Consider the following 26,623-nt stretch of genomic DNA (forward strand, 5'->3'; position numbering starts at 1 on the left):
AAGATCTTATGAGTTTCACTTTTCACAAGAAACCACAAAAGGACAATATGAGTAACTCTACCTGCCACCCCTGCCAACTCGTCTTCTTGCAAATCCTATACATCTTCTTGGAACAGTAAGTGTTGTAAGGCAATGCCTATACCTTAGCTTATCCAATTCTGCCAGTTCTGAATTTTCATGTAAATAATTAGTTTGGTCCAAACGAGCCTGAAAAGGTTGAGAAAAGCATGCATTTAGTGATGATACTTAGCAGACCATAGGAAGGATGTAAATAGCTTCCCAGAGCTATTAAGTAACAGCAATTACATTATTATGGTGGAAGGAAGCACAGTAATGTTCACGCAAGAATAAGATGATCAAAAAAATTAAAGGTCAGAATGAAAGCACTAATACAGGTGAAAGAGCATCAAGGACAAACCACACTGCTCTTCTTAATTATCAAAGGAAATTAAACATAAAAAAATATTACAGGAAGAGTGACTAGCTCCTGAATCTATGCCATATATAGGATATTTCAGCAACATTTACTTTCCACATGTTCTGACAACATGTACATCAATAGTTTGATATTTTTGATACTGTTTTACAACATTCCACTGTAACCTTGTTCTGAGTAATGCCAGTCCAAACCTACCAAATGCGACGAACTGAGACTTAACACAGAACTGCGCTGCAAACCTCTTCAGGTTGTCCACGATGATCTTACCCACTCTGTTCACAGGAACCATGTTAATTTTTGGATTCCTAGCCAGGCAGCCTAGTGCCTCTGCCCTCCCCTCAATACATGGATCCACCTTCAGCGCAACTATCAAGGAGAAAGCTGCTTTTTTGTACCTATCCAGACAACTTGTAGCCACAAGATATTTCTTCTCAAAGCTCTAACAAATAATACCAGCAAGACGACCTTCGTGCTATGGCAACACTTGCAATGCTGGAGTCAATGACAGCAGTGACCAGAATTTCAAGCCCAATGTAACATACAACTCTAAACAGGCCCTGCCAGGGGGACATATGTTACGCTAGAACCAGGAATTAGAACGTAGCAAAGGAAAAGCAGATGGAGCTTGAGTGAAGGCAAGAGTGGCTGCTAATGATCCTACTTCAGGCCACTAGATCAAATGAAGGCACGTGATCTTACCAGGGTCAATCCAGATTCCAAAAATCCTCCACCCTAAGATTTTGTCTTCCTCCTACATTTTACCTTGACATAGTAAACCAAGTTCCATCTACAGATGTTTATATTTTTTTAAGGTCACAGTGGAGTGACAAGAAATGGGTAAAAGATTTGGGGAGGGGAGAGGACTGAACAAGCTTTCGATCTCTTGAACAAACATCTTTCTTTGTGTTAAAAAAATCTGCATGTTCTTTAAAAATCAGAACTCTTACAGCATAATATTGGCATCCTGCTCTTCTTCTGAATGCAGATGCTCCATCAGGATCATTTTCTTCCTCTGGTTCTGACATGGGTGAAGGTACCTGAATGGCAACATAAATTTAGTTTAAAAACACACAACTACTACACCCTAATCTTGCTTGTTTAGTACTCCTTTATCTGAAGCACCTTGCCCAATTGAAAAATTCAGCCTGCAAGCATGAATAAGAAAGCAAAATAATGCTCAGTGGCACATTTCCTTGAGACAAGGCACACTGCAGGCTTGTTCTCCTCAAACATCAGCCCCCCGTCTCAGAAGATAATCCACTTTTGAAACCAAGAAATCTTCCTAGAACAACTTTTGAGACATACATGGCATTTATTAACCAATGGTATTCAAAACCACCACTGGGCCTGCACATGCCTCTTGTATGAACCCAAGCCCTGGGAACTTAATCTTTCAGTGAATCTCAAACTTATTTAAAAGTCAGGCCAGTAAACAAAGATCTGCAAGGCCAAAATAGTTCCTCGGAATTACCTGTGGGAATTCATCTTCATCGGAACTGTGGAAATCATACTGTTTAATATCACTTTTACTGATCGCAGGCAAAGGCTCAGTAGTAGCCTGCTGAGGATTTATGACACTCTCTGTTTTAGGCTTCTTTGGATATTTCTTCTTCTGACGGACAACATCAGAAACTTCTTCTTTTAGAGATGAATGGTGAGCATGCTGATTGTATACAGTAAATTTTGGACAAGGGAAAAACAAACCACTTCGTTAGCAACAGTTTATAAGTCAGGTGTGCAGTTAATTTATAATCCTCTTATTTCAGTACAGTATCAAAAATAAGGCCTGTTCCTTAACAGGTACAAAAATAGGGTGAATATACTGCTCTAAAACTATATTTTAACATATCACAGTCATAACATCTAATTTCATCTCCTATAATCTGTGCTAAATTTTTAAGTATGAAGAATTTTATTTTATAAAACTCTTTTTTTCCTGTTACAAAAATGTTTCTTAAAGAAGCACACCTTATCTTACAAATTTCTCCTATCTTCCATGTCTTAATTTTTGGTTATTGTGGTGAGATAAATGGAGGGTCTCTTTTGGTGGAAAAAATAAAGACTGATTCCATTCATATACAAAGAACAATCAACAGAGTGGAAATGAACTGATTTATTGGCAATAACTGATTACAGTTCAAGCATGATCCAAGTTCAACAGAGATAGCTGCTTACAACAAAATAACCACTAGAGGTCATCCAAGTTAAATAGAGAAGGGAGATTTTCACTAAATATGTCGCTCTTGGCTGAAATTATTTGGGAAAAAATTAGAAGTAGAAATGTACTTATTTCAAATATTTCTTTCCCGTTATTAAGCAAAGTGTCAAGCAACTGTTCTGTACTGAGATCTTGGAATGTTACTTGGGTATACAGTGAACTTAGCAAAAAATACAAAAACAAAAAATCTTTGTGATAGTTCTTGTAAAACCACGGGCAATGCAATCCTGGGGACCGGGGGGGATTAGGTGCGCCAGGGCGGCACAGCCACGGTGCAGTCACATCATCTCCTAAAAAGCCTGTTGCACTGTGGTCAACAACTTGACAATGACACTCCCCCTACCTTTGTGAAAGCACCTTTTGCAGTACAATGGGCTGCACCACCATTTTTGTCAGCATAAGTTTAAGTTGGCAAATGGGGGCGCTCTCAGGCTAAAAGGGCTCAGGAAGCTAACTACTGCTGGTCTTGTGTCCAGGAATGTGTCCTTCAGTGCCGGCGCAAGCCCCTGCACTAGAGGAATGTGGCTGTCACAGTTGAACAGCCTGGGTGTTGAACTGCAGGGTGGCATGCTGGCGGAAGTGGCAGGACCAGGGTCATGCCACCTCCTGAGTTCTTTCACCTCACCCCCACCCCTTTGTGGATCGTAGTGTAAGCTATACAGGTTTATTAGCAAAGCAGTTTATGACCTTGACCTGGAAAACCTTTGTTTATTGAGGCAACCAAGCCCGTAAATTCCCTTACTTATACTGGGAATTGGACAGGACCCAAAAAGCCACCTTGCCTTTCATAATACACTCCACAGCTAAAGAGCAAAAGACCTTCAGGAATACCTTGGCACACTGTAAGCTACAGTAGAAGAATCAGCGGAAATCCCCTCTGTGTGTGAGCAGAAGTATACTCCCATTTGCATAATGCACACCTGGATCCAACTCGTTTTTTTTAATAACTGGCTGAATAAGTAAATCTAAGATTCCCACATCAAACATCACTGAGATGCCAGTGATATTAAAAGTGCTAAACCTGAACTATAATTAACTACATTTTCTTTATATTTGAGGCATATTACTCTTAAATATTTACTTCTGCTTTACCAAAATAGAAACAGAAAGAAAGGAGCGAAAAATCATTACAGCCACCATAAAGGCTCTCTCTTCCACACAGTTTAAATGCTCAAACCAACCCACAGTTAACAGAAATACTTTCAAAAACTTTTACCTTAACTTTACATTCTTGAACTTTGTGGTGATTTCCATTATGAAGAGCTGCTGGAGTGGTGTTCATCTCCTTTTCAGTCGTATTAAGCTTGACTTCATTGAGTATTTCCCCTCCATAATCACCCAAATGGTATCTTAAAAAAAAAAAATTGTTAATTCATGCAGGACTGTAACGGTACAGTCTTCTGTTCAGTTAACTCCAGTCAAAGGCCATTGAAATAAATGGTTTTACACTGCAGCAACTCTGCAAAGGACTACACTACAAAGGTGCTTAACACCCTCTCATGATTATCTGTTCTAACAGGAATCTTGTCAAGCAGGCCACAATTATTTCCAGTCTACAAATGGAGACCACAGAATGAGAGAGAACAACTTGTTTCAGGCCACCTACAGAATTTGGGACGGGGTACCAGATCTACCAAGTCTCACTGAAACAATCCACCCCATATGCTACACTTACCAATGAAGGGCATTGTTACACATTTAAAACAAACCGCGTCATTGGCCATAGAGTGTGCAAATCTTTAATTAGAATGGTTAAAAATAAACATTTTCATAAGATGTTTTACCTTTTTTCCACAACTTCCAATGTCAAATGTAACAACTCCCGTTTTGTTTTCTCTCTTCTCTTAATCATTTCTAAAATAGTTATGGCTCTACTGAATTCCCTTCTTAATTTCAGCATCTTCTCATAAGAGGCTTCATCATTCTTTCGATTCTGTTAAAAACAAGTACTAGCATAAAAAGCCTATTCAGGAATGTGCAAACAAAGTAAAAACCCACACAGAATCTATCATTTTGAAGACAGGTTCTTCCTTTAATGAAACAAAATTACATTTTGTATTTTTCTTCATTAACTTAATGGATTTTCACTTTTTAAGGCTCAATATTAGTGCCTTCAACAGCAGGTATTGGATGCAGAAGAGGAAAGATATACTAATGCCCAAATTCAGAGAGGGGGCCGAAAATAGACTTGTGGGTGTGGTGTGGGTTCACATCGATATATCTGCCTCCTCCGCCAGCGTAAGGGGCACCACCCACTGGTGGAGAGAGCAAAGATGCTAGCATCTGGATGCCCCACAGCTCTGTAGCAGCCAAACCTGGAAGTAGGTGCTGCTGTGGAGCTATGCTGGTGTCCGAGTGAATGCCAGTGCAGGGGTGGGCGAGCTGGGGCATTTCTGGAGGGGGAGCCAACTTTCAAGCTGGAAATGCCACAGCTCAGGCCTCAAGAGTTACCCCAACTGAAAGGGTCGTATAACTCAGTTCTGCCCTATGGAAGGCTTTCCAGGTGGCCAACGTTTTTTGTTTTTGCTGCCTCCCTTCACTGCCTGGAAGTCCCGTGGAGACAGTGCGGCATCCCTGGCTGCTGGAGCACTGTGGATTGGGCTGTGTTACTTAACCTTTCTGGAAACAGCTACATAGGATGAATTGCACGGTTTGTGAATGGGCATAAACATGCAGATATTTCAGTCAACTGAGAAGAACATATGTGTCTGCCAAAGTAGGTCTGGTACACAAAAGCTTATGCCACAATAAATTAAGTATTTGAAGTGTCACAAAGTGCTGCAAATCAGAATCCCATCATTCTTACAGATCATCCAATTTGTTAGTTGTTGAGCCAGGATGGTGTAGTGGTTAGAATGCTGCACTAGGATCCAGGAAACGCAGATGGGAATTCCCATTCTGCCATGGAAGACCCTGGGCCAGTCATGGAATCTCAGCCTAACCTCCCTCACCAAATTGTAGCAAGGACAAAATGGAAACGGGGAGAATGCTGCAAGCCATTTAAGAGTTCCCGGTGAGGAGAAGAGTGGGATATAAACAAAGTAAATAAATAATAAATATTACTTATTATTATTTACAATGGCATATATGGCATATATAGAATATAACATTTTCACGTTTTTTAACACCTTTATAAGATTAACGAATTGAGGATTAACTTCTTTTGCTAAATCTGAGTCTGGAAAGCTACAAAACTGAGGTAGTTACCTTTCTGGTTTGCATTTTCTCGGTTCTCCTCCGAAAAGCCACGTAGGGATCATTATTGGTAGAACCATCTCTCTTTTCTTGTTTGATTTGGGGGATGAGGGATGGTCCTCTGCAGTTCTTACGTTTTCTTACCCAGTAGTCATAGACCGCTTTAATAAGATAGTCATCCTCATTTAGCAGCAACTTAGCTTCCTGAAGTGTCACAAGCTGAAGGAATATATACAGCAAAAGATGTCAGCAAAAATGCCACCACTACTTTGTGATAATTCAGCTAAGAAAACAATACACTGTATGTTTAAAGAAAGCGTTAGTTATTATAATTTCAGTTTTCTCAGACAATTAACAATATTGTATAAAGGCAACACCTTAACATCTATACTAAAAACCACAAAACAAACGTTTGTGTCTATAAAAATGGTAAATTGTGCAAAGCTGACTTTAGATATGGCAATATTTTAGTTATCTGATTCACAGATGCTTTTTCTTTTTCTGTAGCAACAGGAAAAAATGCTACAGAGTATCCTGAGAGATCATTTCTAGCAATGGTAACCAGGGTGATCCTTCAAGTTTCCATTATCAGTGGAAACGCAGTCTCTGGATATTTTAATAAATAAACAAGTAAAAGAAAACTGACAGTTATAATACAACATCTGTTTTTTAACAAGTTGACATTCAAGTAACAAAAATCCAGTGTTGGAATCATTTGTAAGGCAAATGATTATACTAAAAGTTTTGCCTTCAATGATCCAAACCTACAAAATTTAAATTAAGCTGTCTTTACGCTTAAAAAGCAGGAAGGTCCTCCCCCCACCCAAATTACATCACACAGTCTGCGTTGTTGTGGAAACTATGATGCACTTCACAGGAAACTTTAATTTAGTGCCTGTGTAGGACTTGGATTGTGCAGCGAAGTCATTAGCTCTCCATCCTCAAATCCTCCAAACAACAGAGTGATCCCATAAGATAGAGAAGATAGCGACTGCTAATTCACATGCTAGTAGTTTGAGTTTGACACACCAATTGCCAAAGTATTCAAGATGTATCATTCTTCACTGAGTACTCATCCCTTTCCCAGCAACACATCAAACATTATGTTCTGACTATTAGACATCTAAACAAAACAACCTATACCTATGTATTTTCCCCACCTAGGCCCCTTTGTCAACACTAAATTAAATCAATTTCTTTCTCAACTGAATAAGGAAAAACAGATTAGAAAATATCTATTTGTTTTCTTTACATGAACAATACGTTCCTTGAAAGCTAGGCTTTTTTTCTTTGCTAAAAAATGAATTGTGGCGTAAAACTGAAAAACTAGGAAGAAAGGGATAGATCATCAAAAAACCAAACCAGAGAATAAAGGCTTTCCCTAACAGTCTTACAGCCCAAACCAAATACGGGAGGTGAGCTGGGACGGCACTGCTCTTCGCAGGGCTTTCCTGTGGTGTGGGACGCCCAAAAACATGAAAAAGGAAAATTTTATCTTAAAATCTCCCATAGGGAAGAATATAGCTTTGCCACAAAAATTGTGGCGTATGTCTGCCAGTTGCTCTTCTGGCGCACAGGGTCTGGAGGACACCCTGGCCACATCGGTGCAGCATTTTGCACCAATGGGCCTAGACAACTGAGGATACTTGTGGGTTGGGTGCTGCGGCACCCAGCCACGTAGGTAAGTTGCTCCTCTGCTGGCGCATTTGCTCCTTGTACTGGAAGAATGAGCACTCATGCCAGTGCAGAGGTGTGCCGCCACCAGAGGGGGATTTGCTCCCCGCCTTAATATAAAAGAAGTTGGCTCTGTACACATAGATGTGCAAAACTCTGTGTGTTTATTTTATAACATTTTTACTGTGAAGAGGCAGGTTTCTCGGCAAAACAAATTTACAGGTTTGAGAAGTGCAAAACCAAGCATCGGTGGTAATATCGTCTAGATCAGTGATGGCGAACCTTTTCGAGACCAGGTGCCCAAATTGCAACCCAAAACCCACTTATTTATCACAAAGTGCCAACAGGGCAATTTAACCTGAATACTGAGGTTTTGGTTTAGAAAAAACGGTTGGCTCCGAGGTGCGTGTTACTTGGGAGTAAGCTTGGTGAAGCAATTGTGAAGCGCTTCGAATGGGTGAATCATGGTTTACTCAGAAACAAGCCCCATTGCCAGCAACCAAGCTTACTCCTAGGTAAAGGATCACGCTTTAGTTCTTCCCATGAAAATCAGTGGGGTTTTACAGCACCTAACAGGGTCACCTACACTGCTTCCCCAAAACTAGGTCTTAGGTTTAATGCTAATAATCTCCCTGAAATAATTACACTATTATCACACTAGGGGCCTGGCGGGGGAAGGAGGAGGGGTGTGGGGGAGAGGGAAGTAAAACTTTCGCTTTCTGAAACCCAATACCCCCCCCCCCCCAAAAAAAAACAGAAGTAAAAAGGCAGTCAAGGAAGGCAATCCTAAGCAAGAATGCTGTGTGAGGGGTGGGATAACTTCAGGAAAGCTAAACTGGTGGAGCAGCCATCTGATCTGCGGTTTTTCCTCCACATGCCATCACATCACTTGACTTCCCACAAAAATGCAACAGGAACAGAAAAATAAAAGAAGTTCTAGCAAAGACCTTGGTGTGCTTTTTAAAAAATCCTAAATGCTGCCCCACCTGGTCTAGCCTCCAGCAAGTCCTGTGCACGCCTCTCTGCCTCCTCTGCCCCCCCTCGGACAGCAGCCACCCGGGGCACAGGCACCAGGCCCGCCAGCCGAGTTCTCCCTGCTCACTGTGGTGCGCACACGTTGTGCCTGGCGGCCCAGACCAGCCTAGATGTATGTGTGTATGTGATTTTCCGGCCCCTCCACATGACGAACTCTGTGAAAGCGTGCCCACAGAGAGGGCTCTGAGTGCCACCTCTGGCACCCATGCCATAGGTTCACCACCACTGGTCTAGATGGAAAAACTGCCCAAAATAATCTTATAGAGACCTCTGGAAGAGCATAACATTGGCCTCCCTCTTCTCTGACCCCTCAATGAGTTTTTTTTAATCAAGGTAAGCAAGGGATAAAAGCAGGAAACAATCAACTCATTGTATTGTCGAAGGCTTTCATGGCCGGAATCATGGGGTGCTGTGTGTTTTCCGGGCTGTATGGCCGTGTTCTAGCAGCATTCTCTCCTGACATTTCGCCTGCATCTGTGGCTGGCATCTTCCTGAGATCCTCTGAAGATGCCAGCCACAGATGCAGGCGAAACGTCAGGAGAGAATGCTGCTAGAACACGGCCATACAGCCCGGAAAACACACAGCACCCCAATCAACTCATTATCTGGGTTTGTATGGATCATTGTGGTTTCATGTTTAATTGTATGTGGCGTTTTGGGTGCCTATTTCATATAGTAATTTTGATGTGTGAGCCCCTCTGAGTGCACAAAGGGGGTATAAAAGTTTAATAAAAAATAAAAATTATTTTTAAAATCCAATTTAAAAAATTTTAAATCTGATTTTCAGTTTTAAAAAATCATTTATTTTTATTCACCCTAGCCAAAAATAGCTTCTGAACACAAAATAGTCCCAAACTGACTAAAGCTAATTAATGAGACAATCATGGGCAAGTTTCGTTATGATTCAATAGGACTGATGAACTTGAGTTGTACTATGGAAGTAATTTTAGATTTTAAAAAACCCTATGATGCTTTAATTGAAACTATTCTAAGCTTTCACAAAAGCAACCAAAATTAAAATTTCTCATGTGTGAGGACGTACTAAATTTTATCCAAATTTGTCCTCTGCCAATAGCTTCAAAATTGTAACATTTGCAAACTCAGTGTTTAGAGATATATTAAGGAATAACAACTTCTTGCAGACAAGTACTCACTACGTTCACAATAACTATACTAAAAATGGGGATACAGCATATATTCAGTCTCTATAGCAGCACACATTCTCCTGTGTAATCTCAAAAATTACTTCCAACCACAGCTACCAATTCTAGGATAAAGATCAACACTAAAAGCTGTTATACAATGCAACTTCATCCACCCTTTAGGTTCAGTCACCCAAAACAGTCACCCAAGGTAATGGTGCAAAAAGGAAAGAAAGCACCATAGTTAAATGAATTGTGGAAGGCCATACCACATAAAGCAAAATTAAGTCACTTAATTCTGCTTCGTCAATTTAAAATTTTAGAAAGCAGATGTGATATATTTATTGAGAACAATCTTTATCCATCTTTCTCCAAAACCAATGATGATAAAACCATCAAAACTAGCGAACGGATATAATGATCCCTTCAAAAATAAGCATTCAAATCGCTCCTGAATAATTCTACCTTACAATTTACAGAGCTCAGCAATATGGGAGCCTTCCTAACAGCTTCAGGAGTGGTCACTGAAAATTAGTAATGAGATGTAAACAGAGACATGGAAGAAATGAAGTTGGATTCTGTTAAAGATAAGCAGATTCTAAGAGGGGGATTTCCTGGGAGAGCACAATACCTGATTAGAACTAGCTTTCTCAAGTCTGTCTATCATAATTTCAAACTGAAGTGGTTTGATTTCCATCTTCCGATTGAGCCTATTTAATAATGTCTCATCTTCCGAGTCCATATCATAATCTGGTTGCTCATTGTCCAGATTGAAGGCTATAACAAAACAGAGAAAACATTAAAGTTAGAATGTACCCATTTATACTAACAACCAGCAAAAAAATCAGCAGAATGTAACATGCCAACTAAGCCATCCCCAGAGACAGGACTTGCATCTGCATCACAGAGTGGAGCCAAGCACAGACTTGGGGTGGCCCCAGTTAGTTCTAGTCAACATCCCTAATGAGCTGCACAAACACCTCCACAATTTTCCATAGGATCCAAACGTCAGCGTTTTCAGGAAACCTTTCCTAAATATTGAGTAAGTTTAGCAAGATGCAGCATTTCCTACTATGATCTGAGTCAAGAACCCACTCTTTTAGACATGATTTAATACTGAAAAAATCCCAGCACTACAGAACAACGAATGAGGTCCCATTCAAGACCATTATAACTCCATTGCAATGTATGCCAAATATAATTTTCCTAGTTCTAGGTACAAACACACACAAAACATACCTTGTAGTATTTAAGGGCCTAGAAGAAAAACCTAGAGAAATTCAGAAAAAAATGGTTTTCTCCACCTCCAAATAATCCCCCTCCCCCAGTTTTATAGATGGGCAGATATGAATTTCTGGATCACAGCCAGTATCAATTAACAAACTAAAAATCCAGAGAGCGAAAAATATTTGCTATCTCTGCCTTTCTGTCCTTCAGTAATAAGAAATTACATTTTCTGTCCTCATGTGAATGCTGAATCAGACTTCTACAAACTCAGCTACAATGCAAATATGGAATTCTTCTCAAAAGGAGTTTCTGCCTTTCCTCCAAGGGGCATAAAAACTTCTTTACTGTCATGAACCTAAAAGTAATATAGTACACATTTTCTCAGAAACCGCTCAGCAGCTTTGACAGTTATGGAAAAGAGAAAGAAAAATTAGTGAACTTACGTTGGATATGAATGAACTGTTTTGGTTGTTTAAACTCTCCTTTGTATAAGCGGCTGTAATAGTTGACATTGCTTTCTGCTTCAGGAACTGGAATAACCATATTCTCTTTCTTTTCTCTAAAGACCTGCTGTGCTGAGATAGCTCGTTGTAAATGGTGTTCCTGAAAAGAGGAAAGTAATAGTTTGGACATCACTATTACATGATGAAAAATCACTAGCACATTTTTCTAGCAACAATATCCTCCATTATCATATTGAAAATAGTTGTTAACCCTAGAGAGTAATTCACTTCAATATACTTTAATAAGCCAAAAAAGAAACTGCTTCCATTAAAAAAATTAAAATTTCCTAGCTGCCAATGGAGAATAAGAATACTCCCCAGTCAACAAAGCAGGAAAGTTTTATAGAATGTCTTTTTTTCACTGAAGTCACAGATTACTACAATAAATGTGTATGGGCAGGCAGACTAGTGAACATTTTTGTGGACTAATTACTTTTGTAGTGTTTTTTTACAAGGCAGAGGAAAAATGTTTGGTAAAGGGAAAAAAGCATTTTGTCAAGTATTTCCTAAAAATGCAGAGGACACAAAGGGTAGAGACCTATTTTCACTCCTACCACTTTGCAGAAAACAATAAAAAGAAACCTAAACTAACAATTAATAGTAATTTATGATACCTAATATCGCTGTACACTTTAAATTAATATTTTAATTTTTAATGACTAGATTTTTAAAAATTCTATTCCCCCTTTATATAAATCACTAAGTTCCTGATTCAGTTCTACAGCAAAAATAATATTCTAAACTTTACTACAAAACAGATATGTTAGTTACTTCATCTTATTTGAGCTCTTACAGAATTACAGCCACTATTTGAGTCACTCCAGTAAACCTTAATATTTTGAATCACCACAGAGCTGAATATATCACATAGGCTATTAATTTTTCTCTTCATGTTGATTCCCTTCAGGAGTGTGTATCCTGTAGGCCATACCAGTATACCAGTATATGCATGTGTGCACACCTTTCTATACCTTTGCTGTGTGCACACCTTTCTATACCTATATATATATTTATGTTACATCAACATCAAAGGAAACATTAAGCAGTCCATTGGACAAGACTCACTAGAAAAGACAATCCTGCTAGGAAAAGTTGAAGGCATCAGTAAAGGAGGAAGATCCAACATGAGATGGAGTGACTCAATCAAGGAAGCCATGGCCCTCAGTTTGCAAGAACTAAGCAAGGCAGTTAATGACAGGACATTCTGAAGATTTTAGGGTTGTTGTAAGTCAGAAGCAATTTGATAGAATTTAACACATGAATAGATTTTACTCTTTATATTCAAAAAGCTCTGAAAATGAGGTATACATGGAAAAAATGTATACTCCACTATCAAGAGAGACAGGGTGATGCAGTAGTTAAAAGAGTGGTGGACTCTTATCTGGAGAACTGGTTTGATTCCCCATTCTTCCACTAAAGCAGCTGACTCTAATCTGGTGAATCAGGTTTGTTTCTCCACTCCCACGCATGAAACCTGCTGGGTGACCTTGGGCTATTCGCAGTTCTCTCAGAACTCTTTCAGCCCAACCTACCTCACGAGGTGCCTGCTATGACAAGAGGAAAGGAAGGAGTTTGTAAGCAGCTTTGAGACTCCTAATGGTTGAGAAAAACAGGGTATATAAATTCAAACTCTTCTTCAACTGGTGAAAACACTCAAAGAACAGGTTGCTTCCATATCCACTACTGGGTTTGCTGTGGGTCATTTTGCCAATATATGATCTGGATGCACATTCTGCACAAGTGAATGAATGCATAACTGACCTTCACAATCAGCACTGAGCCAACAACTGCTATTGGGCTTTCAGTTGAACTATCACGGTGCTGGGTTTTTTCACATCACATCACAGTCATTAATATAGGTGTATTAGATCTTTTGACAGAATTACATCAAATACCAACGATAACTACCATGATAGTAAAATTAAATGAACTGTGTAAGCTACCTCTGAAGTAAGACATCTTGGGCAGCATCTAATGCACCAGCCTAAAGGCTTTAAAGATACTGATGAACCAATGATAGAGGGAACTGCAAAATTCTGTTTCTAGCTTGAAGAAATTTTGCATACATGTATTCACTCAAAGTCCTTGCTGTTCTTCAGTGGAATGTTGCTCAAGACAGGCAAACTACATCCCATACTGTTCACAATTTCTTCATATGAAGCACAAAAATGTTTCCCATAGCCCTATAGGAATATTTAATCAGATAAAGAGATGGCCCAAATCTTAAATGTATATTAGACAGAGATCCCAGAACATGACCTGTGAAAACACTATAATACCACCCTCCCCCCAGAACTTACAACTAAAAACTATAAATAAAAAAGCTAAATAACAGTTAGGAAAGAAATGTTTCTGACTTTATAACCCACTCACACCCTTATTCAAATCTGAAGGAGTTTTTCAACCTCAAGGAACATGGAAATAAAAACTTTTTCAGATTAGGTTTCAAATAATACTCTCACATATCTTAATACAGAAAAGCTGAATTCACCAATGTAGATATTCTAGACAGTGTAATAAAATGAGACAACTCCAACTGATATGTTCAAACATTTTCTTAAACATACTTAAAGGTCCACGGCAAATGTATGTCCCATGGCTTGCATCCAGTGTGGTGTTTCTGAATGTAAAAGTATTTTTAACTGTGGAATGCAACTTTCTCACCCACTTGGGGAAGGGGGATAGTACTGGGGCAATGGAGAAGGTGCCAGCACCCCAGCAAGGAGGGCAACTTCCTACCACCCTCACCACTGGGTGGGCTTGCTCCTTGATTGTGGTGAAGGCAGTTGGAATGTGAGAGACTCACTTCCCACCAATAGGTGCGCAGGACTCACAGCAGCCCATTGGTAGAAGTGAGTCATCGCTACTTTCTATACTTTAGGCAATTATGTCTAAGGATTGCATATTCAGATTTCAGGGAGTTCTTAACTTCCCAGTGTAATTTGCTCATGGGAGGCCATATCCTAAATGGAGTGTTTTCTGAGCTGTGCAACGCTTATGTCTCTGATGTAAAACTCAGTCCCCACTTTCCATACGCTACTCACTCAGGATGAATTTGATTTACCAGTAATCAAACTGATTTAAATCACAATGCAAGTTACTAGTCAATGACACTAGATTTAAATCATGGCTTTAGACACTAGATTTAAATCATGGCTTTAGACATAAAGACATAAACTTGATACTAACAAGATAAAGGTTTCATTTTTAGAATAATATCTTTTTGTATTAGTTTTATAGTTATATGAAACAAAAACTGATTTGGTTATACTATTAGAAATACACAGATAGATAATTATGAAATTATTGTAAGGTAAACTGTTTCCACTTTCATTTAGGTCACCAGGCCTTGCATCTCTTTGTTGCAGTGTTTGTATTTCGTGTGCTTGCTTGCTTGCTTTACTAATAGATAAAGAACCTTCACTAAAAGATAAAGAACCTTCTCAAACTAGCTCTTGATGCAATTATAGATTTTCCCCACCAGGGACAGAATAATAAGCTATACACACAAAGCTCCCAAAACCTGTATAGAGTACTCTGCTAAAAAGGTTTCACTTTCATTTTTGCTGCTTGCCCCTCCCTCCTCACACTTAGCTCCTTGTGCAAATCAATACAACTCCAAAGAATCTTGTACTCATTCAACTTCTTCAAGTTTAGCACTTAAAAGGAAGGGGTTGATTCTGTGTACATAGATTTGCAAAAGAACGATGGGATTAAGGTCTTTTTCTAAACTCAAAGTATATGATCTCTGCAGACACAAATTCATATTTGAGAACTGCAAAACCAAGCACCTGTGATAATATCTTCTAGATGGAAATATTGCCCAAAGTAATCTTACAGAAACCTCTAAAAAAGCATGGCATTGTGAATTAATAGAATTAATTTACCAACAAATTGTAAGCATTGTATGAATATATACTCCCATGCTACAGAATTAAAAGCTAATCCTTATTTCATGATGAATAATCTTTGGACTATAATTGAAAACTGTTTAAACTAACTTTAGATAGATTTTTTCCTCAAAAAGCATTTTATTTAATCTAATTTAACTTTTAAAAATGTGATTGATTGTTATCTATCCTGTACTCACTACAAGTGACTATTAAGGGCAACAATCTCCATTTAAGAATGTAGCTACATTGTGTCAGAACTGGTGAAGCAAAACAATAAGAACATAAGAAAGAGCCTGCTGGATCAGACCACAATCCATCTAGTCCAGCACTCTGCTACTCGCAGTAGCCCACCAGATGCCTTTGGGAGCTCACATGCAGGATGTGAAAGCAATGGCCTTCTGCTGCTGCTGCTCCCAAGCACCTGGTCTGCTAAGACATTTGCAATCTCAGATCAAGTAGGATCAAGATTGGTAGCCATAGATCGACTTCTCCATAAATCTGTCTAAGCCTCTTTTAAAGCTATCCAGGTTAGTGGCCATCACCACCTCCTATGGCAGCATATTCCAAACACCAATCACACATTGCATATTAAAGTGAGAAGATCAGCAATTTTATGCTTGAGCTCCTTAAGAACTCTGGGTGAATGCAATCTGGACCAGGGGATTTGGTGGCATTTAGTTTATCAATGGCTGCCAGAACTTCATCCTTGTCTACCACTATCTTCGCTAGTTCCTCGGGTTCGCCTCCTAAGAAGCTTGGTTCAGGTGCAGGAATTTTCCTCACTTCCTCTTGGGTGAATACAGATGCAAAGAATTCACTCAGCTTCTCTGCAATCTCCCTGTCCTCCTTTAGCACACCTTTTGTTCTTTTGTCATCTAACGGGCCTACTGCTTCCCTAGCTAGCTTCCTACTTTTGATGTACTTGAAGAACTGTCTGTTGCTGATCTTGATGTTCACAGCCATGTGTTCCTCATAATCCTTTTTTGCCTCCCTTACAGCTAACTTGCTTCTCTTTTGCCACCATTTGTGTTCCTTCTTGTATTCTTCAACAGTCGAGCTGGACTTCCATTTTCAAAAAGACATCTTCTTTTTTCCACAACCTCCCTTGTTAACCATGGTGGTTAACGAGTGGTTAACATGGTGGTTAACAACCATGGTGGTAAATAATGAAAAGTATCAAGGAGTACATCTAACATAAAGCATTAACATGACGTAGCACAAAGGCTGATGCCCCCAGGAAACCTAGATCCAAACCCCAGTTCAGCCTTGGAACACTCACTATTGCTCAGCCTAAGATATATTACAGGATTACTGTGAAGATAGCACAATGACATTGCATGAATGCCAACATACTGTCCCAAGAAATATAAAAAAATCCCATGGCAACTGAAATAAAAACTATTCTCATTAACTATTTGTGCCTCACTCAGTATATAACATTCTCAAGGCAATTAACAACAGTTTTACTAAAAAAAACACCCTATAATACAGCAAAATCTAATAAAGTCAGAAATCCAAACATACTTCTGGGCAAGTGTGAAGGAAGAGGGAGAAGGCACAGAAGGAGCAAAAGGAGCAAAAGAGGTCAAGCACGAGACAAAAAACGCTGAGAAGGCTCCAGGTATAATACCCTGTTTCCCCGAAAATAAGACATCCTCTGAAAATAAGACGTAGTAGAGGTTTTGCTGAAGTGCTAAATATAAAGCATCCCCCAAAAGTAAGACGTAGCAAAGTTTTTGTTTGGAAGCATGCCCGGCAAACAGAACACCAGAGCATGCAGCTGTGGAGTGGAAAAATAAGACATCCCCTGAAAATAAGACATAGGGCATCTTGGGGAGCAAAAATTAATATAAGACACTGTCTTATTTTCGGGGAAACACAGTAGCAGACAGCTAAGATTCTTAGGCAAGGCACAGGAGAAAAGTGGAGGAAAAGGTAGAATAGTTGCTGCACAGATCTTTCTTGGCTGATCTCCCTGAGTAAAACTGGAATAAAACTGAGCCATGAGTTCCTGCCTGAGAGACAGGAAGTAGAAAATCTCCCCTCCCTAAACAGCCATTGGGAAACACCCTAGATACAAGATGCCCTTCTCCTCAGAGCAAAAAAGAATTTTCATTGCAAGCGTTCAGCATTTTTTCAGTGGCAGTTAATTTTTTGTTTAATTTCAAATAGTAACAATATGTGCCAAAAGATTCAGTAATAGTTATGGTTATCAAATAGGTAAACTGAGCAGTGCAGCACAGATCAGAAGAACAGGTACGATGAACAGAGAGATAAGAGTGGGTTTTTAGAAAACTGTTCAACAAATATTCTGAGTCCCTTGGTGAGCCCACGAGAGAGAGATTCCTGTGCCTCGAATGCCTCTCTGCAAAATAAAAGTGACAGTGACCTATTTCACCACATGCTATCAAAGAGTCGTAAAGTATTTCTCACTTGTAATTTATGTTATGCAATAATATGTAATTAAGGCTGCCAACTGCAGGTTGGGGAAATTCTTGAAGTTGAGGGAAGGAGGGTTTTAGCCTCAGAAGGGACTAATGCCACAGGTTCCACCCTCCGAAGCAGCCATTTTCTCCAAGGGAGCCTTTGTCATCTAGAGCTCAGGCCTCACCTGCAGGTTGCTAACACTAAATCTAATCCATAATTTTTAAAAGCTCTTCAACTTGACAAATGCATTACTGTTGAATGGCATATTCGTAAATGCATTGCATAGGGAATGTACCAGAAATCCCATGGGGACATTCAGCTTCTGCACCCTGTCTCCACAATGCATTCATGATTAAATCTTGTGATGAAACCTTGGGTCCGAAATTGTGGTTAGAGACAGAAATGAACAGATGCAAATTTCCTGAAACCTTGGGCTTTTAAGGTGTGTCTTAGGTCAAGCTTGTGTCAGTAAATCTCTTTGGGTATGTACAGAAGGTGGGAGGGAAAATCTCCTGGCATCTTAGGTATGACGGTAGGGTTTGTTCGAAGCACTATCTTATCCCTATTTAAAATGAATGATGGCTTTGCTGGAAAGTCTAAGACCAAAACTCCAGTTCTTGGATTAACTGTAAGAATATCTCCCTCTTCAGTGACCATTCTCTGGGATGTACCTGCTGTCGACTCAGCCAGTTGGCTTGAATGTTGATCTTTCCTTGTATGTGCTCTGCATGAATGGATAGAAGGTGGTACAAAATTACCTTCTGAATCAATTTTCACTACTCAGTAGCCATGAAGTCAAAAATAGCTACCCCAGGTCTGGGTGGCATAGTGGGCCTTTAGAAGATTCGGTGTTAGAGGAACAGGAAAAGGAGGATGAATTTCTAACTCCTGAATGACTGAAACCATGGGTGCCACCAGGATGTTTGTGGCCTTCTCCAGCATGACCTTCTTCAGCAGTTTGGGAAGAACTGGTGTTGGAGGAAAAGCATATATTAACAGTGGGGTTCAATCTGTCGAGAGGGCATCCACTGTGTAAGCTTGATGATGGTGGAACTGTGATATGACGACTGGGAGTTATGCCTTGGACGGAGTTGTAAATAAGTCCACTTGTGGGTTCCCGAAGTTGTCCACTATTGATTGGAAGACCTCATGGATTAGAGACCATTCTCCTTGCTGCACCTTTTGTCTGCTCAGTCAGTCCGACTGCGTGTTAAGGCAATCCCTGACATGTTCTGCTTGTATGGATTTGAGATATTTCTCGGCCCAGGAGAGACTCCCAACTGCTTCATGGTGAAGTTTCAATGATCGGGATCCCCTCTGATTGTTGAGATACATTTTTGCAGAAACATTATGGGTACGTATCAAAACATGATAATGTAGGATAGATGCCTTGAACTGATGGAGGGCTAGCAGAATAGCCCTCGTTTCCAGGATGTTGATGGGGAGTCGTCTCGCTTCTGAGGACCACTCGTCTTGTACAAACTGAGTCCCTAGGGTGGCTCCCCAGCCTTCAAGGCTGGCAACTGTGTAGATTTGTATCCTTTGTCGGGGAAGGAAGACTTTTCCTTGATTGAGGTTCTTGCATGCTAGCCACCATCGGAGACTGGCCTTGATCATCATGGGCACCCTTAATGGTCTGTCGACCTTCCTTATGATGTCCTGTTGATAGGGTGACAAGAGCTTCTGTGGTGTTCAAGTGTGCATTGGACCATGTCTATTGATGCGATCAGCAGACCCATCAGTCTGGCAAGCTGTAGAAAAGATGATTTCCTGGAGGTGACAACGGATGAGACTAACATACAACCCGGAAACCACACAACACCCCAATGAGATTAACAGTTGGATTTTAGGAATCTTCAACCTGGGTAGAAATAGTGAGTTCTTGGAAGTTACGATCATCGTTCCTAGGTGTTCCATTGACTGTGTCGGTTGTAATGAGCTCTATTCCAGGTTTATCAGAAAACCATGTTGTCGGAGTACCTTCATCACATGGTTGACATCTATCCTGGCCTGGCACCTGGTCCTGGACCGAATCAGGATGTCGTCCAAGTACAGAGAGATGTGTACGCCATGCTTGCTTAGGAGGATAATTGGTGTCAGGAGGACTTTGGTGACTGAATGGTAGAGCCCGAAACTAATGTGCTGGTCGCCCACCGCAAACCTGAGATATTGTATGTCCACAGGGTGTATCGGAATATGAAGATAGGCCTCGGTGAGATCCAGGGAAGATAGAAAGTCCCCCGGGTGGAGTGCCTCTGTGATGGTGCATAGTCTTCATGTGAAACCTTTGTAGCTTGATGTGTCTGTTGATGTAGCAAAGGTTGAGGATAGCTCTGTAGTCCCTGCTTCTTCTTTGGCACTGTAAAGAAGTGAAAGACTCCTGAGGACCTCTCTGCTGCGGGCACTGTCTTGATCGCCTGGATCTCCAGCAGGTGCTGATTCGCTGTGGTTGTCCGTAAGGCATGGACGTAGGTAAGGGGGGGGGGTTTCCTCGGGTTTGAAACCCCCCCCCCATTCATGTCCGAAGCTCCACCCGTTTGTGGGTTTTTAAAACATTTTAATGCTTTTTTGGTTTTTGGCCTGCAGGGGGGCGCATTGTTTGGGCTAGCAGCACCAAACTTTCAGGGATTGTTTGGGGAACTCTCCTGATGATACTACCTGGGTTTGGTGAGGTTTGGTTCAGGGGGTCCAAAGTTATGGACTCCCAAAGGGGGTGCCCCATCCTCCATTGTTTCCAATGGGAGCTAATAGAAGATGGGGGCTACACTTTGAGGGTCCATAACTTTGGACCCCCTCAACCAAACTTCACCAAACATGGGATGTATTATCAGGAGAGTCTCTTATTGATACCACCCAGGTTTTGTGAAGTTTGGTCCAGGGGGTCCAAAGCTATGGACTCCCAAAAGGAGTGCCCCATCCTCCATTGTTTCCAATGGGAGCTAATAGAAGATGGGGCTACACCTTTGAGGGTCCATAACTTTGGACCCCCTGAACCAAACTTCACCAAACCTGGGTGGTATCATTAGGAGAGACTCCTAAAGATGCCCTGAAAGTTTGGTGCTTCTAGCTTAACAATTGCACCCCTGACAGCAGGCACCCCCCCAAATTTCCCCAGATTCTCCTTTTAAATCCACCCCCTTCGGCATGGATTTAAAGGGAGAATCCGAGGTCCTCAGTTTAGAAGAAGAAGAAGAGTTTGGATTTATATCCCCCCTTTCTCTCCTGTAGGAGACTCAAAGGGGCTTACAATCTCCTTGCCCTTGCTCCCTCACAACAAACACCCTGTGAGGTGGATGGGGCTGAGAGAGCTCAGAAAAGCTGTGACTAGCCCAAGGTCACCCAGCTGGCGTGTGTGGGAGTGCACAGGCTAATCTGAATTCCCCAGATAAGCCTCCACAGCTCAAGTGGCAGAGTAGGGAATCAAACCCGATTCCTCCAGATTAGAATGCACCTGCTCTTAACCACTACGCCACATTGAAAGTGATTCTGTTTCAGGGTGGGGGATAATCCACCCCAAAACAGCATCACTTTCAATGTTGTTTAACTAGGGACCCCAGATTCTCCCTTTAAGTTGGATTTAAAAGGAGAATTTGGGCTCTCTAGTTTAAACACCATTGAAAGTGATGCTGTTTGGGGGTGGATTCCAGCATTACAGCGGCTGCCTGGGGGGGGGGGAGGGCGCAAAACTCAGATTTTGCACCAGGCTCCATTTTCCCTCTATGCCTCTGCCCAGAGGGGAGGGGCAGGGCAGGGCAGGGCAGGGCAGGGGAGTCTGCCATTCCCGACCTCGGAGAGCTGCTTTTATAAGCGCTAGGCCAGGGGCAGGGCTTGGGGAGGCGTGGACATGCCCTAGGGGCAGGTGGGGGTGTGGGGCCCCCTGAACCCCCCCATAAAAATCTATACCTACGTCCCTGCCATAAGGTCTTCTCGGGTTTGTTGATCATGGGAGATGGGATGAATCTGTGCTTTGGAAGTTGTGCAAATTCAATTACATAGCCGTGTGCACAACTTCCCTGGTCTACAAGTCGACATGGTCTCCCTCCCACTGTTCTCGGAAGAGCTGGCGACCCCCGACAGGAATGCTGTTGTAGTCATTGTCTGGAGTTTTTGTCAGTCAGTGGAAATTTTCCAGGTTTTCCAAAGGGTTGAAAAATTCCTTGTCTCTGCAGGGGTTCTTGGTGTTGTTGCCAGGGTGGACATCTATCATTCCTGTTTGTGCGTGGCAGAGTTCTATGGGAACTAAAGTAGTTGCAGAAAAAGTTTGTTGTCGCTCACTTCTTACAAACATAGGCAAAGTCTTTTTCTTATCTCGAGTTCTGACCAGAACCTGATCTAACTCTGGACCAAAAAGCATATTGCCCTGGAAGGTATAACCAGAGACTATCTGTTTTGAATGTTGGTTGTCTTTCCAGGCTCTGAGTCAGTTGTTCCTTCTGGCAACTACAGATGAGGTCATGGAACGTGAAGCCATGATGAGCGCATCGAACGTCGCATCAGCCAGAAAAAGAGACCCCTGTAAGAATGCACTCAACTCCTTCTCTGATACCTTGCTCCTCTGGGGGAAGCATGTCCAGGACGTGACGTAGCCAAACAATGTCCACCCTTGCGACCGTGGAAGAAAGGATAAGCATCTTCATGGTCATTGCCAGCCATTCATGCGCTCTCCTGAGTGCCACCTCAGAACGCCTGTCCAAAAAGTCTTTAAGGGTACCCTTTCCATCTTTGGAGACAAGCCCTGCTGACTGTATCCCCATTACAGGGGCGCCACCAATGGTACTTAAAGCATTTGTTCCACACATAAAAGAACCACATGTAGTTTCTTAGCTATGGAGGAAGCTCCCTTGCTTGAGGCTGGAGCACCCCATTCCCTCCTAATTCTCCTTGTAAAAAATTCTGGGAGGGGAAAAAAAGTTTGTTGTCATCTACATGAAGGAAAAGGGCTTTATTCCCTTTAGGGCACCCCTTGATTGGTTTGGAGGAACATTGGCAGAGTTTAGAGAGATCCTTGGCATCTGCGAGATCCTGTAAATCTAGGGCAGAAATAGTTTTTGAAATGAGGAGGGATAAATCCTCAAAGGACCTACTGCATTGCTCTGTAGGCTCAGACAGGATCCTCATTATCTGAGAAGCATTCAGGCTCTTCTAAACCTTTACATTCCTGCTCCTCCTCATCCTCAAAAATGGATACATTATCCCAGTGGCCAGATCTATCTCTAGGTCTGTCTATTGGAAGAGGCTGAGAAGATTCTCTATACCTATGATACTGCTCAATCTGAAACTGAACAGTTTCCTGTAGTAAGGTGGCAAAGTCACTGGGGGAGAGGTCTTGCCAACTCGCGGCTCTACTCGCAAATAAGGGAGGGTGGTTAACCCTAACGCTGCTCCCCCCCCCCCCACCGTCAGTCGGATCTTGCCTGGAATTCACGGGCAGGTCATCCGCTGTTTCCCTCTGTTCAGACGCCTGCTTGTGGCGTTTCTTTGAGGGTTGAGATTTTTTCTTCTTCTCTTGCCCTGGATTAGACTGCCAGCCATCTGGCAGGAGAGCACTGCCTGCCCCTGGGTCAGCCTGCCAGCTTTCTTGGGGGAGATGTTGCTCTCCATTGGGCTAGTCTGCTGACTTCCCGGGAGAGATGCAGTCATTCTGGCCTCCAACTCACCTTGCCAGATTCCTGAAGAGGCACCAGTTGCTCTGGCCTCCGATTTGCCCTGTCAGGGTCCTGATGAGGCACCACTGGGTCTGAAGTTCTGGCCCGATGAGGCACCACTGGGTCTGAAGTTCTGGCCCAGTTCTCCCTGCCGGGATCCCGAGGAGGCATCAGTAGATCTGCCCTTGGGACTGGTAGCCCTGGCCTGACAAACGGCGCCCCCAGAGGTATTTGCTCTGGCAGAAACCGAGCAAGTTCCTTCCACAGTGAACCCTGAAAAGGCTTCCCTCGGCAGGGAAAAGGAACAGGACACCATTCTGAGGGCAGGAAAAAAGATGGGGAAAAGAAACTAACTCCCCTCTCGACTCCTCAACCACAAATGGGAGACAAAACACGAAAGGGGAAAGTTAGAAAAAGATTAGAAACAGAGGACAGAGAAAAAGAAGCTAAACAGTACTAGTCACAGCCTAAGTGGAGCGCCTGGTGAAACGTTGTGTGCTCTCCCTAGCGAGGCAGGAAAAATACTGGGAAAGATGGCACCTGGAGACAGAGAGGAAGTGAGAAAAAAAAACATCTTCCTGCCTCCCAGACAGAAGGGGTAGGAATCACCCACTTCCAATATGTCCTCCGCCTCCAGGAGAAAAGATGTTCTCTAGCTCAGAGGGAGAACTGTCCTGTCTCTTTTATTTATTTAATTAGTTATTAGCTGATTTCTATACTGCCCTCAAATGCATCCCAGGCTGGGTTACAACTATAAAAAATGCTTCCCACGTTACAGTAAAAACACCACCATATGCAGATAGAAATTTCTTAAAACATACCTAAAACTAAAACATACCTAAAACAAAAACATATAAAAAACCCCTCACCCCCTCCATAACCCTCCCAGGTGCAGGTGGAGGATCTGAAAAAAACCAGTCAACTAGGGGGGAGGTAGATGGCATCAGTCATTCAAATGCCCAGGAGTGAGAGGGCATTCCCTAAAGTGGGGGCTATTACAGAGAAAACTCTCTGTGCAGTTTCTCCTCACCTCAGAGGGGAAGGGGACTAGAAACGGATTCCCAACCCCGCACCAGTTGACCTCAACATCCAGGCCGGATTGTACAGCAGAAGGCGCTTGCACAAATAGTGTGATCCCAGGCCATTTAGGGCTTTATAGGTCATAACCAACATCTTACATTCAGCCTGGTAGCAACCTGGGAAGTAATGCGCATGGCCTCTGTGTGTGTGTTTTAGCAGCTGAGCTGCAGCATGCTGCACCAGCTTCAGCTTGGATTGTCTTCAAGGGAAGCCCCACATAAAGCACATTGAAGTAGTCCAACTTGGAGACTACAAGAGCTTGGAAAACTGTGACCATGTCATTTTGGTCCAGAAATGAGTGGAGCCAAAGCTGCCACCTACATTTCCATAGACAGCTACTTCTGTGAGAGTGGGAGTTGTGTAGTGGTTATGAGCATGTGGATTTCCCAGGTTTGATTCCCACTCCTTTACATGAGCAGTGGACTTTTATCTGGTGAAGAAGACTTGTTTGTCGAGAGATTCCCACTCCTACATTCCTGCTGGGTGACTTTGCACTAGTCACAGTTCGTTCAGAACACTCTCAGCCCCACCTACCTCATAAGGTGTGTTTTGTGGAGATAGGAAGGGAGAGGAGCTTGTAAGCCACCTTGATTCCCTTCTTGGTGAAGACCTCCAACACACCCTTCATACGCTTTCTGGTCTACTACTATAATTCTGAAACAGAATTTCAGGGGACATTTCAAGAGGTAGTGAGCCAGGTTGCCTGAAGTGATTGGAGCTCGAATCTCTGCAAGCAACCCCCCTCACCTTTTGCCCAGCTTTGTAAATGGGGAGGTGGCCATCGGGGGTTCCTGATCAGATTTATTTATTTATTTATTATTAGTTTTTTATACCGACCTATCCCCAAGGGGCTCTGGGCGGTTTACAACATAAAATCTAATACACTATTAATGAGGAGCAAACAATAAAAACAATTCATGCAGGCTCCAACAATTTAAATGAGGATCTTCCTGATTTTTGCAGGAATCCCCTCCCTTTCCTGTAGCCCCTAACAGATCAATGCAGTTGTGCAAGGCTTGTGTTTTTCAGTTAGGTTTTAAAAAGTTGAAAATTATCATAAAAGCTTAAAAAGGCCATACAGTGTATTGGCTGGGGGGGGAGGGGGTCCAATAATGTTTGTGTTTTTAAAGCCAAACCTGACAATATGGAAAAAATTGATGACCCCTTCTTTAAATGTTATAAATTACAAATTCAAAATATATGCGAAATTTGCTTCCTTAACAGTCCTAATTTTGTTTTACAAAAAAACACAAACCTGTATTGTTTGGAAATTGGCATATAAAATTCTATTATTTGGAATATTTATGAAATGTAAAACATATACCGTATATACTTGTGTATAAGCCAACCCGTGTATAAGCCGAGGCACCTAATTTTACCACCAAAACCTGGGAAAACTTATTGACTCGCGTATAAGCCGAGGGTGGGAAATGCAGCCACTAGAGGGACCTCTTGCTTTGGCCTGTGGAAAATAGAAACTCCACTTCAAAATGAAGCAATATTGGTTTCAGATTCCTGGCTTTCTTCCTGCTAGTGCTCCTCACTAGTGCCCCTGCTGGCTATTTCTTCCTACTAGTGCCCAATGCATCAAATGCCTCTCGACAAACTCCCAGCCCTTAATGGGAGCTTTGTGGTAGGCGGAGGGGGGGAGATGAGAGACTATGAGACGAAGAACACTTTAAAAACCAGACACTTGTCTCCTCCGTTTTATTATTCTGGAACTTGTGTTGTTTAATTCCATGCTTTACTATGGGTCTGTGACTGTAAATACAGGAATCTGAATGTGAAGCTGGGAGCTTATTTGGATTTTTAAAAGTACGTACATCACCACCTGGATGAAATAGTGCTTGCAGGGTTGGACTTCACCCCACCTTCCACTGCTGTGTGCGTCCTCTCTCTCTCTCTGTTTTTCTCTCGTTCTGTTCCTTCTACTCCTCGGGCCTCTCTATTCCTCACTCTTTCAACTCTGATCCCAGTCTCGGCAGAGGCTTGAAGAGCCTGCCGGCTGCAGGCATTCCCCCTTCACCCTCCGAGGAGGGCAGCAACAAGCAGCTTGTGCAGCAGCACAGAGGCCGTCCTGGGCCCCGATCCCAGTCTTGACAGAGGCTTGAAGAGCCCGCCGGCTGCGGGCGTTCCCCCTTCACC

At 42.1% G+C, this 26,623-nt stretch overlaps 1 protein-coding gene across 1 annotated transcript in view; it reads right to left on the reverse strand.

Moving 5' to 3' along the window:
* The window catches only part of EPC2 (enhancer of polycomb homolog 2), an 81,294-nt gene that overhangs the window by 12,604 nt on the left and 42,067 nt on the right, over positions 1-26,623 (reverse strand). The window contains exons 2-9 of the mRNA XM_048484752.1: positions 11,374-11,533; positions 10,335-10,480; positions 5,865-6,071; positions 4,442-4,590; positions 3,874-4,006; positions 1,911-2,102; positions 1,387-1,476; positions 62-207 (exon numbers count right to left, since the gene is read on the reverse strand). Coding sequence (XP_048340709.1) covers positions 62-207; positions 1,387-1,476; positions 1,911-2,102; positions 3,874-4,006; positions 4,442-4,590; positions 5,865-6,071; positions 10,335-10,480; positions 11,374-11,533 — 1,223 coding nt within the window. The remainder of the gene's footprint in view (positions 1-61; positions 208-1,386; positions 1,477-1,910; positions 2,103-3,873; positions 4,007-4,441; positions 4,591-5,864; positions 6,072-10,334; positions 10,481-11,373; positions 11,534-26,623) is intronic.

This window comes from Sphaerodactylus townsendi, linkage group LG02 (assembly GCF_021028975.2).
Source record: "Sphaerodactylus townsendi isolate TG3544 linkage group LG02, MPM_Stown_v2.3, whole genome shotgun sequence".
In the NCBI taxonomy this organism is placed as follows: domain Eukaryota; kingdom Metazoa; phylum Chordata; class Lepidosauria; order Squamata; family Sphaerodactylidae; genus Sphaerodactylus; species Sphaerodactylus townsendi.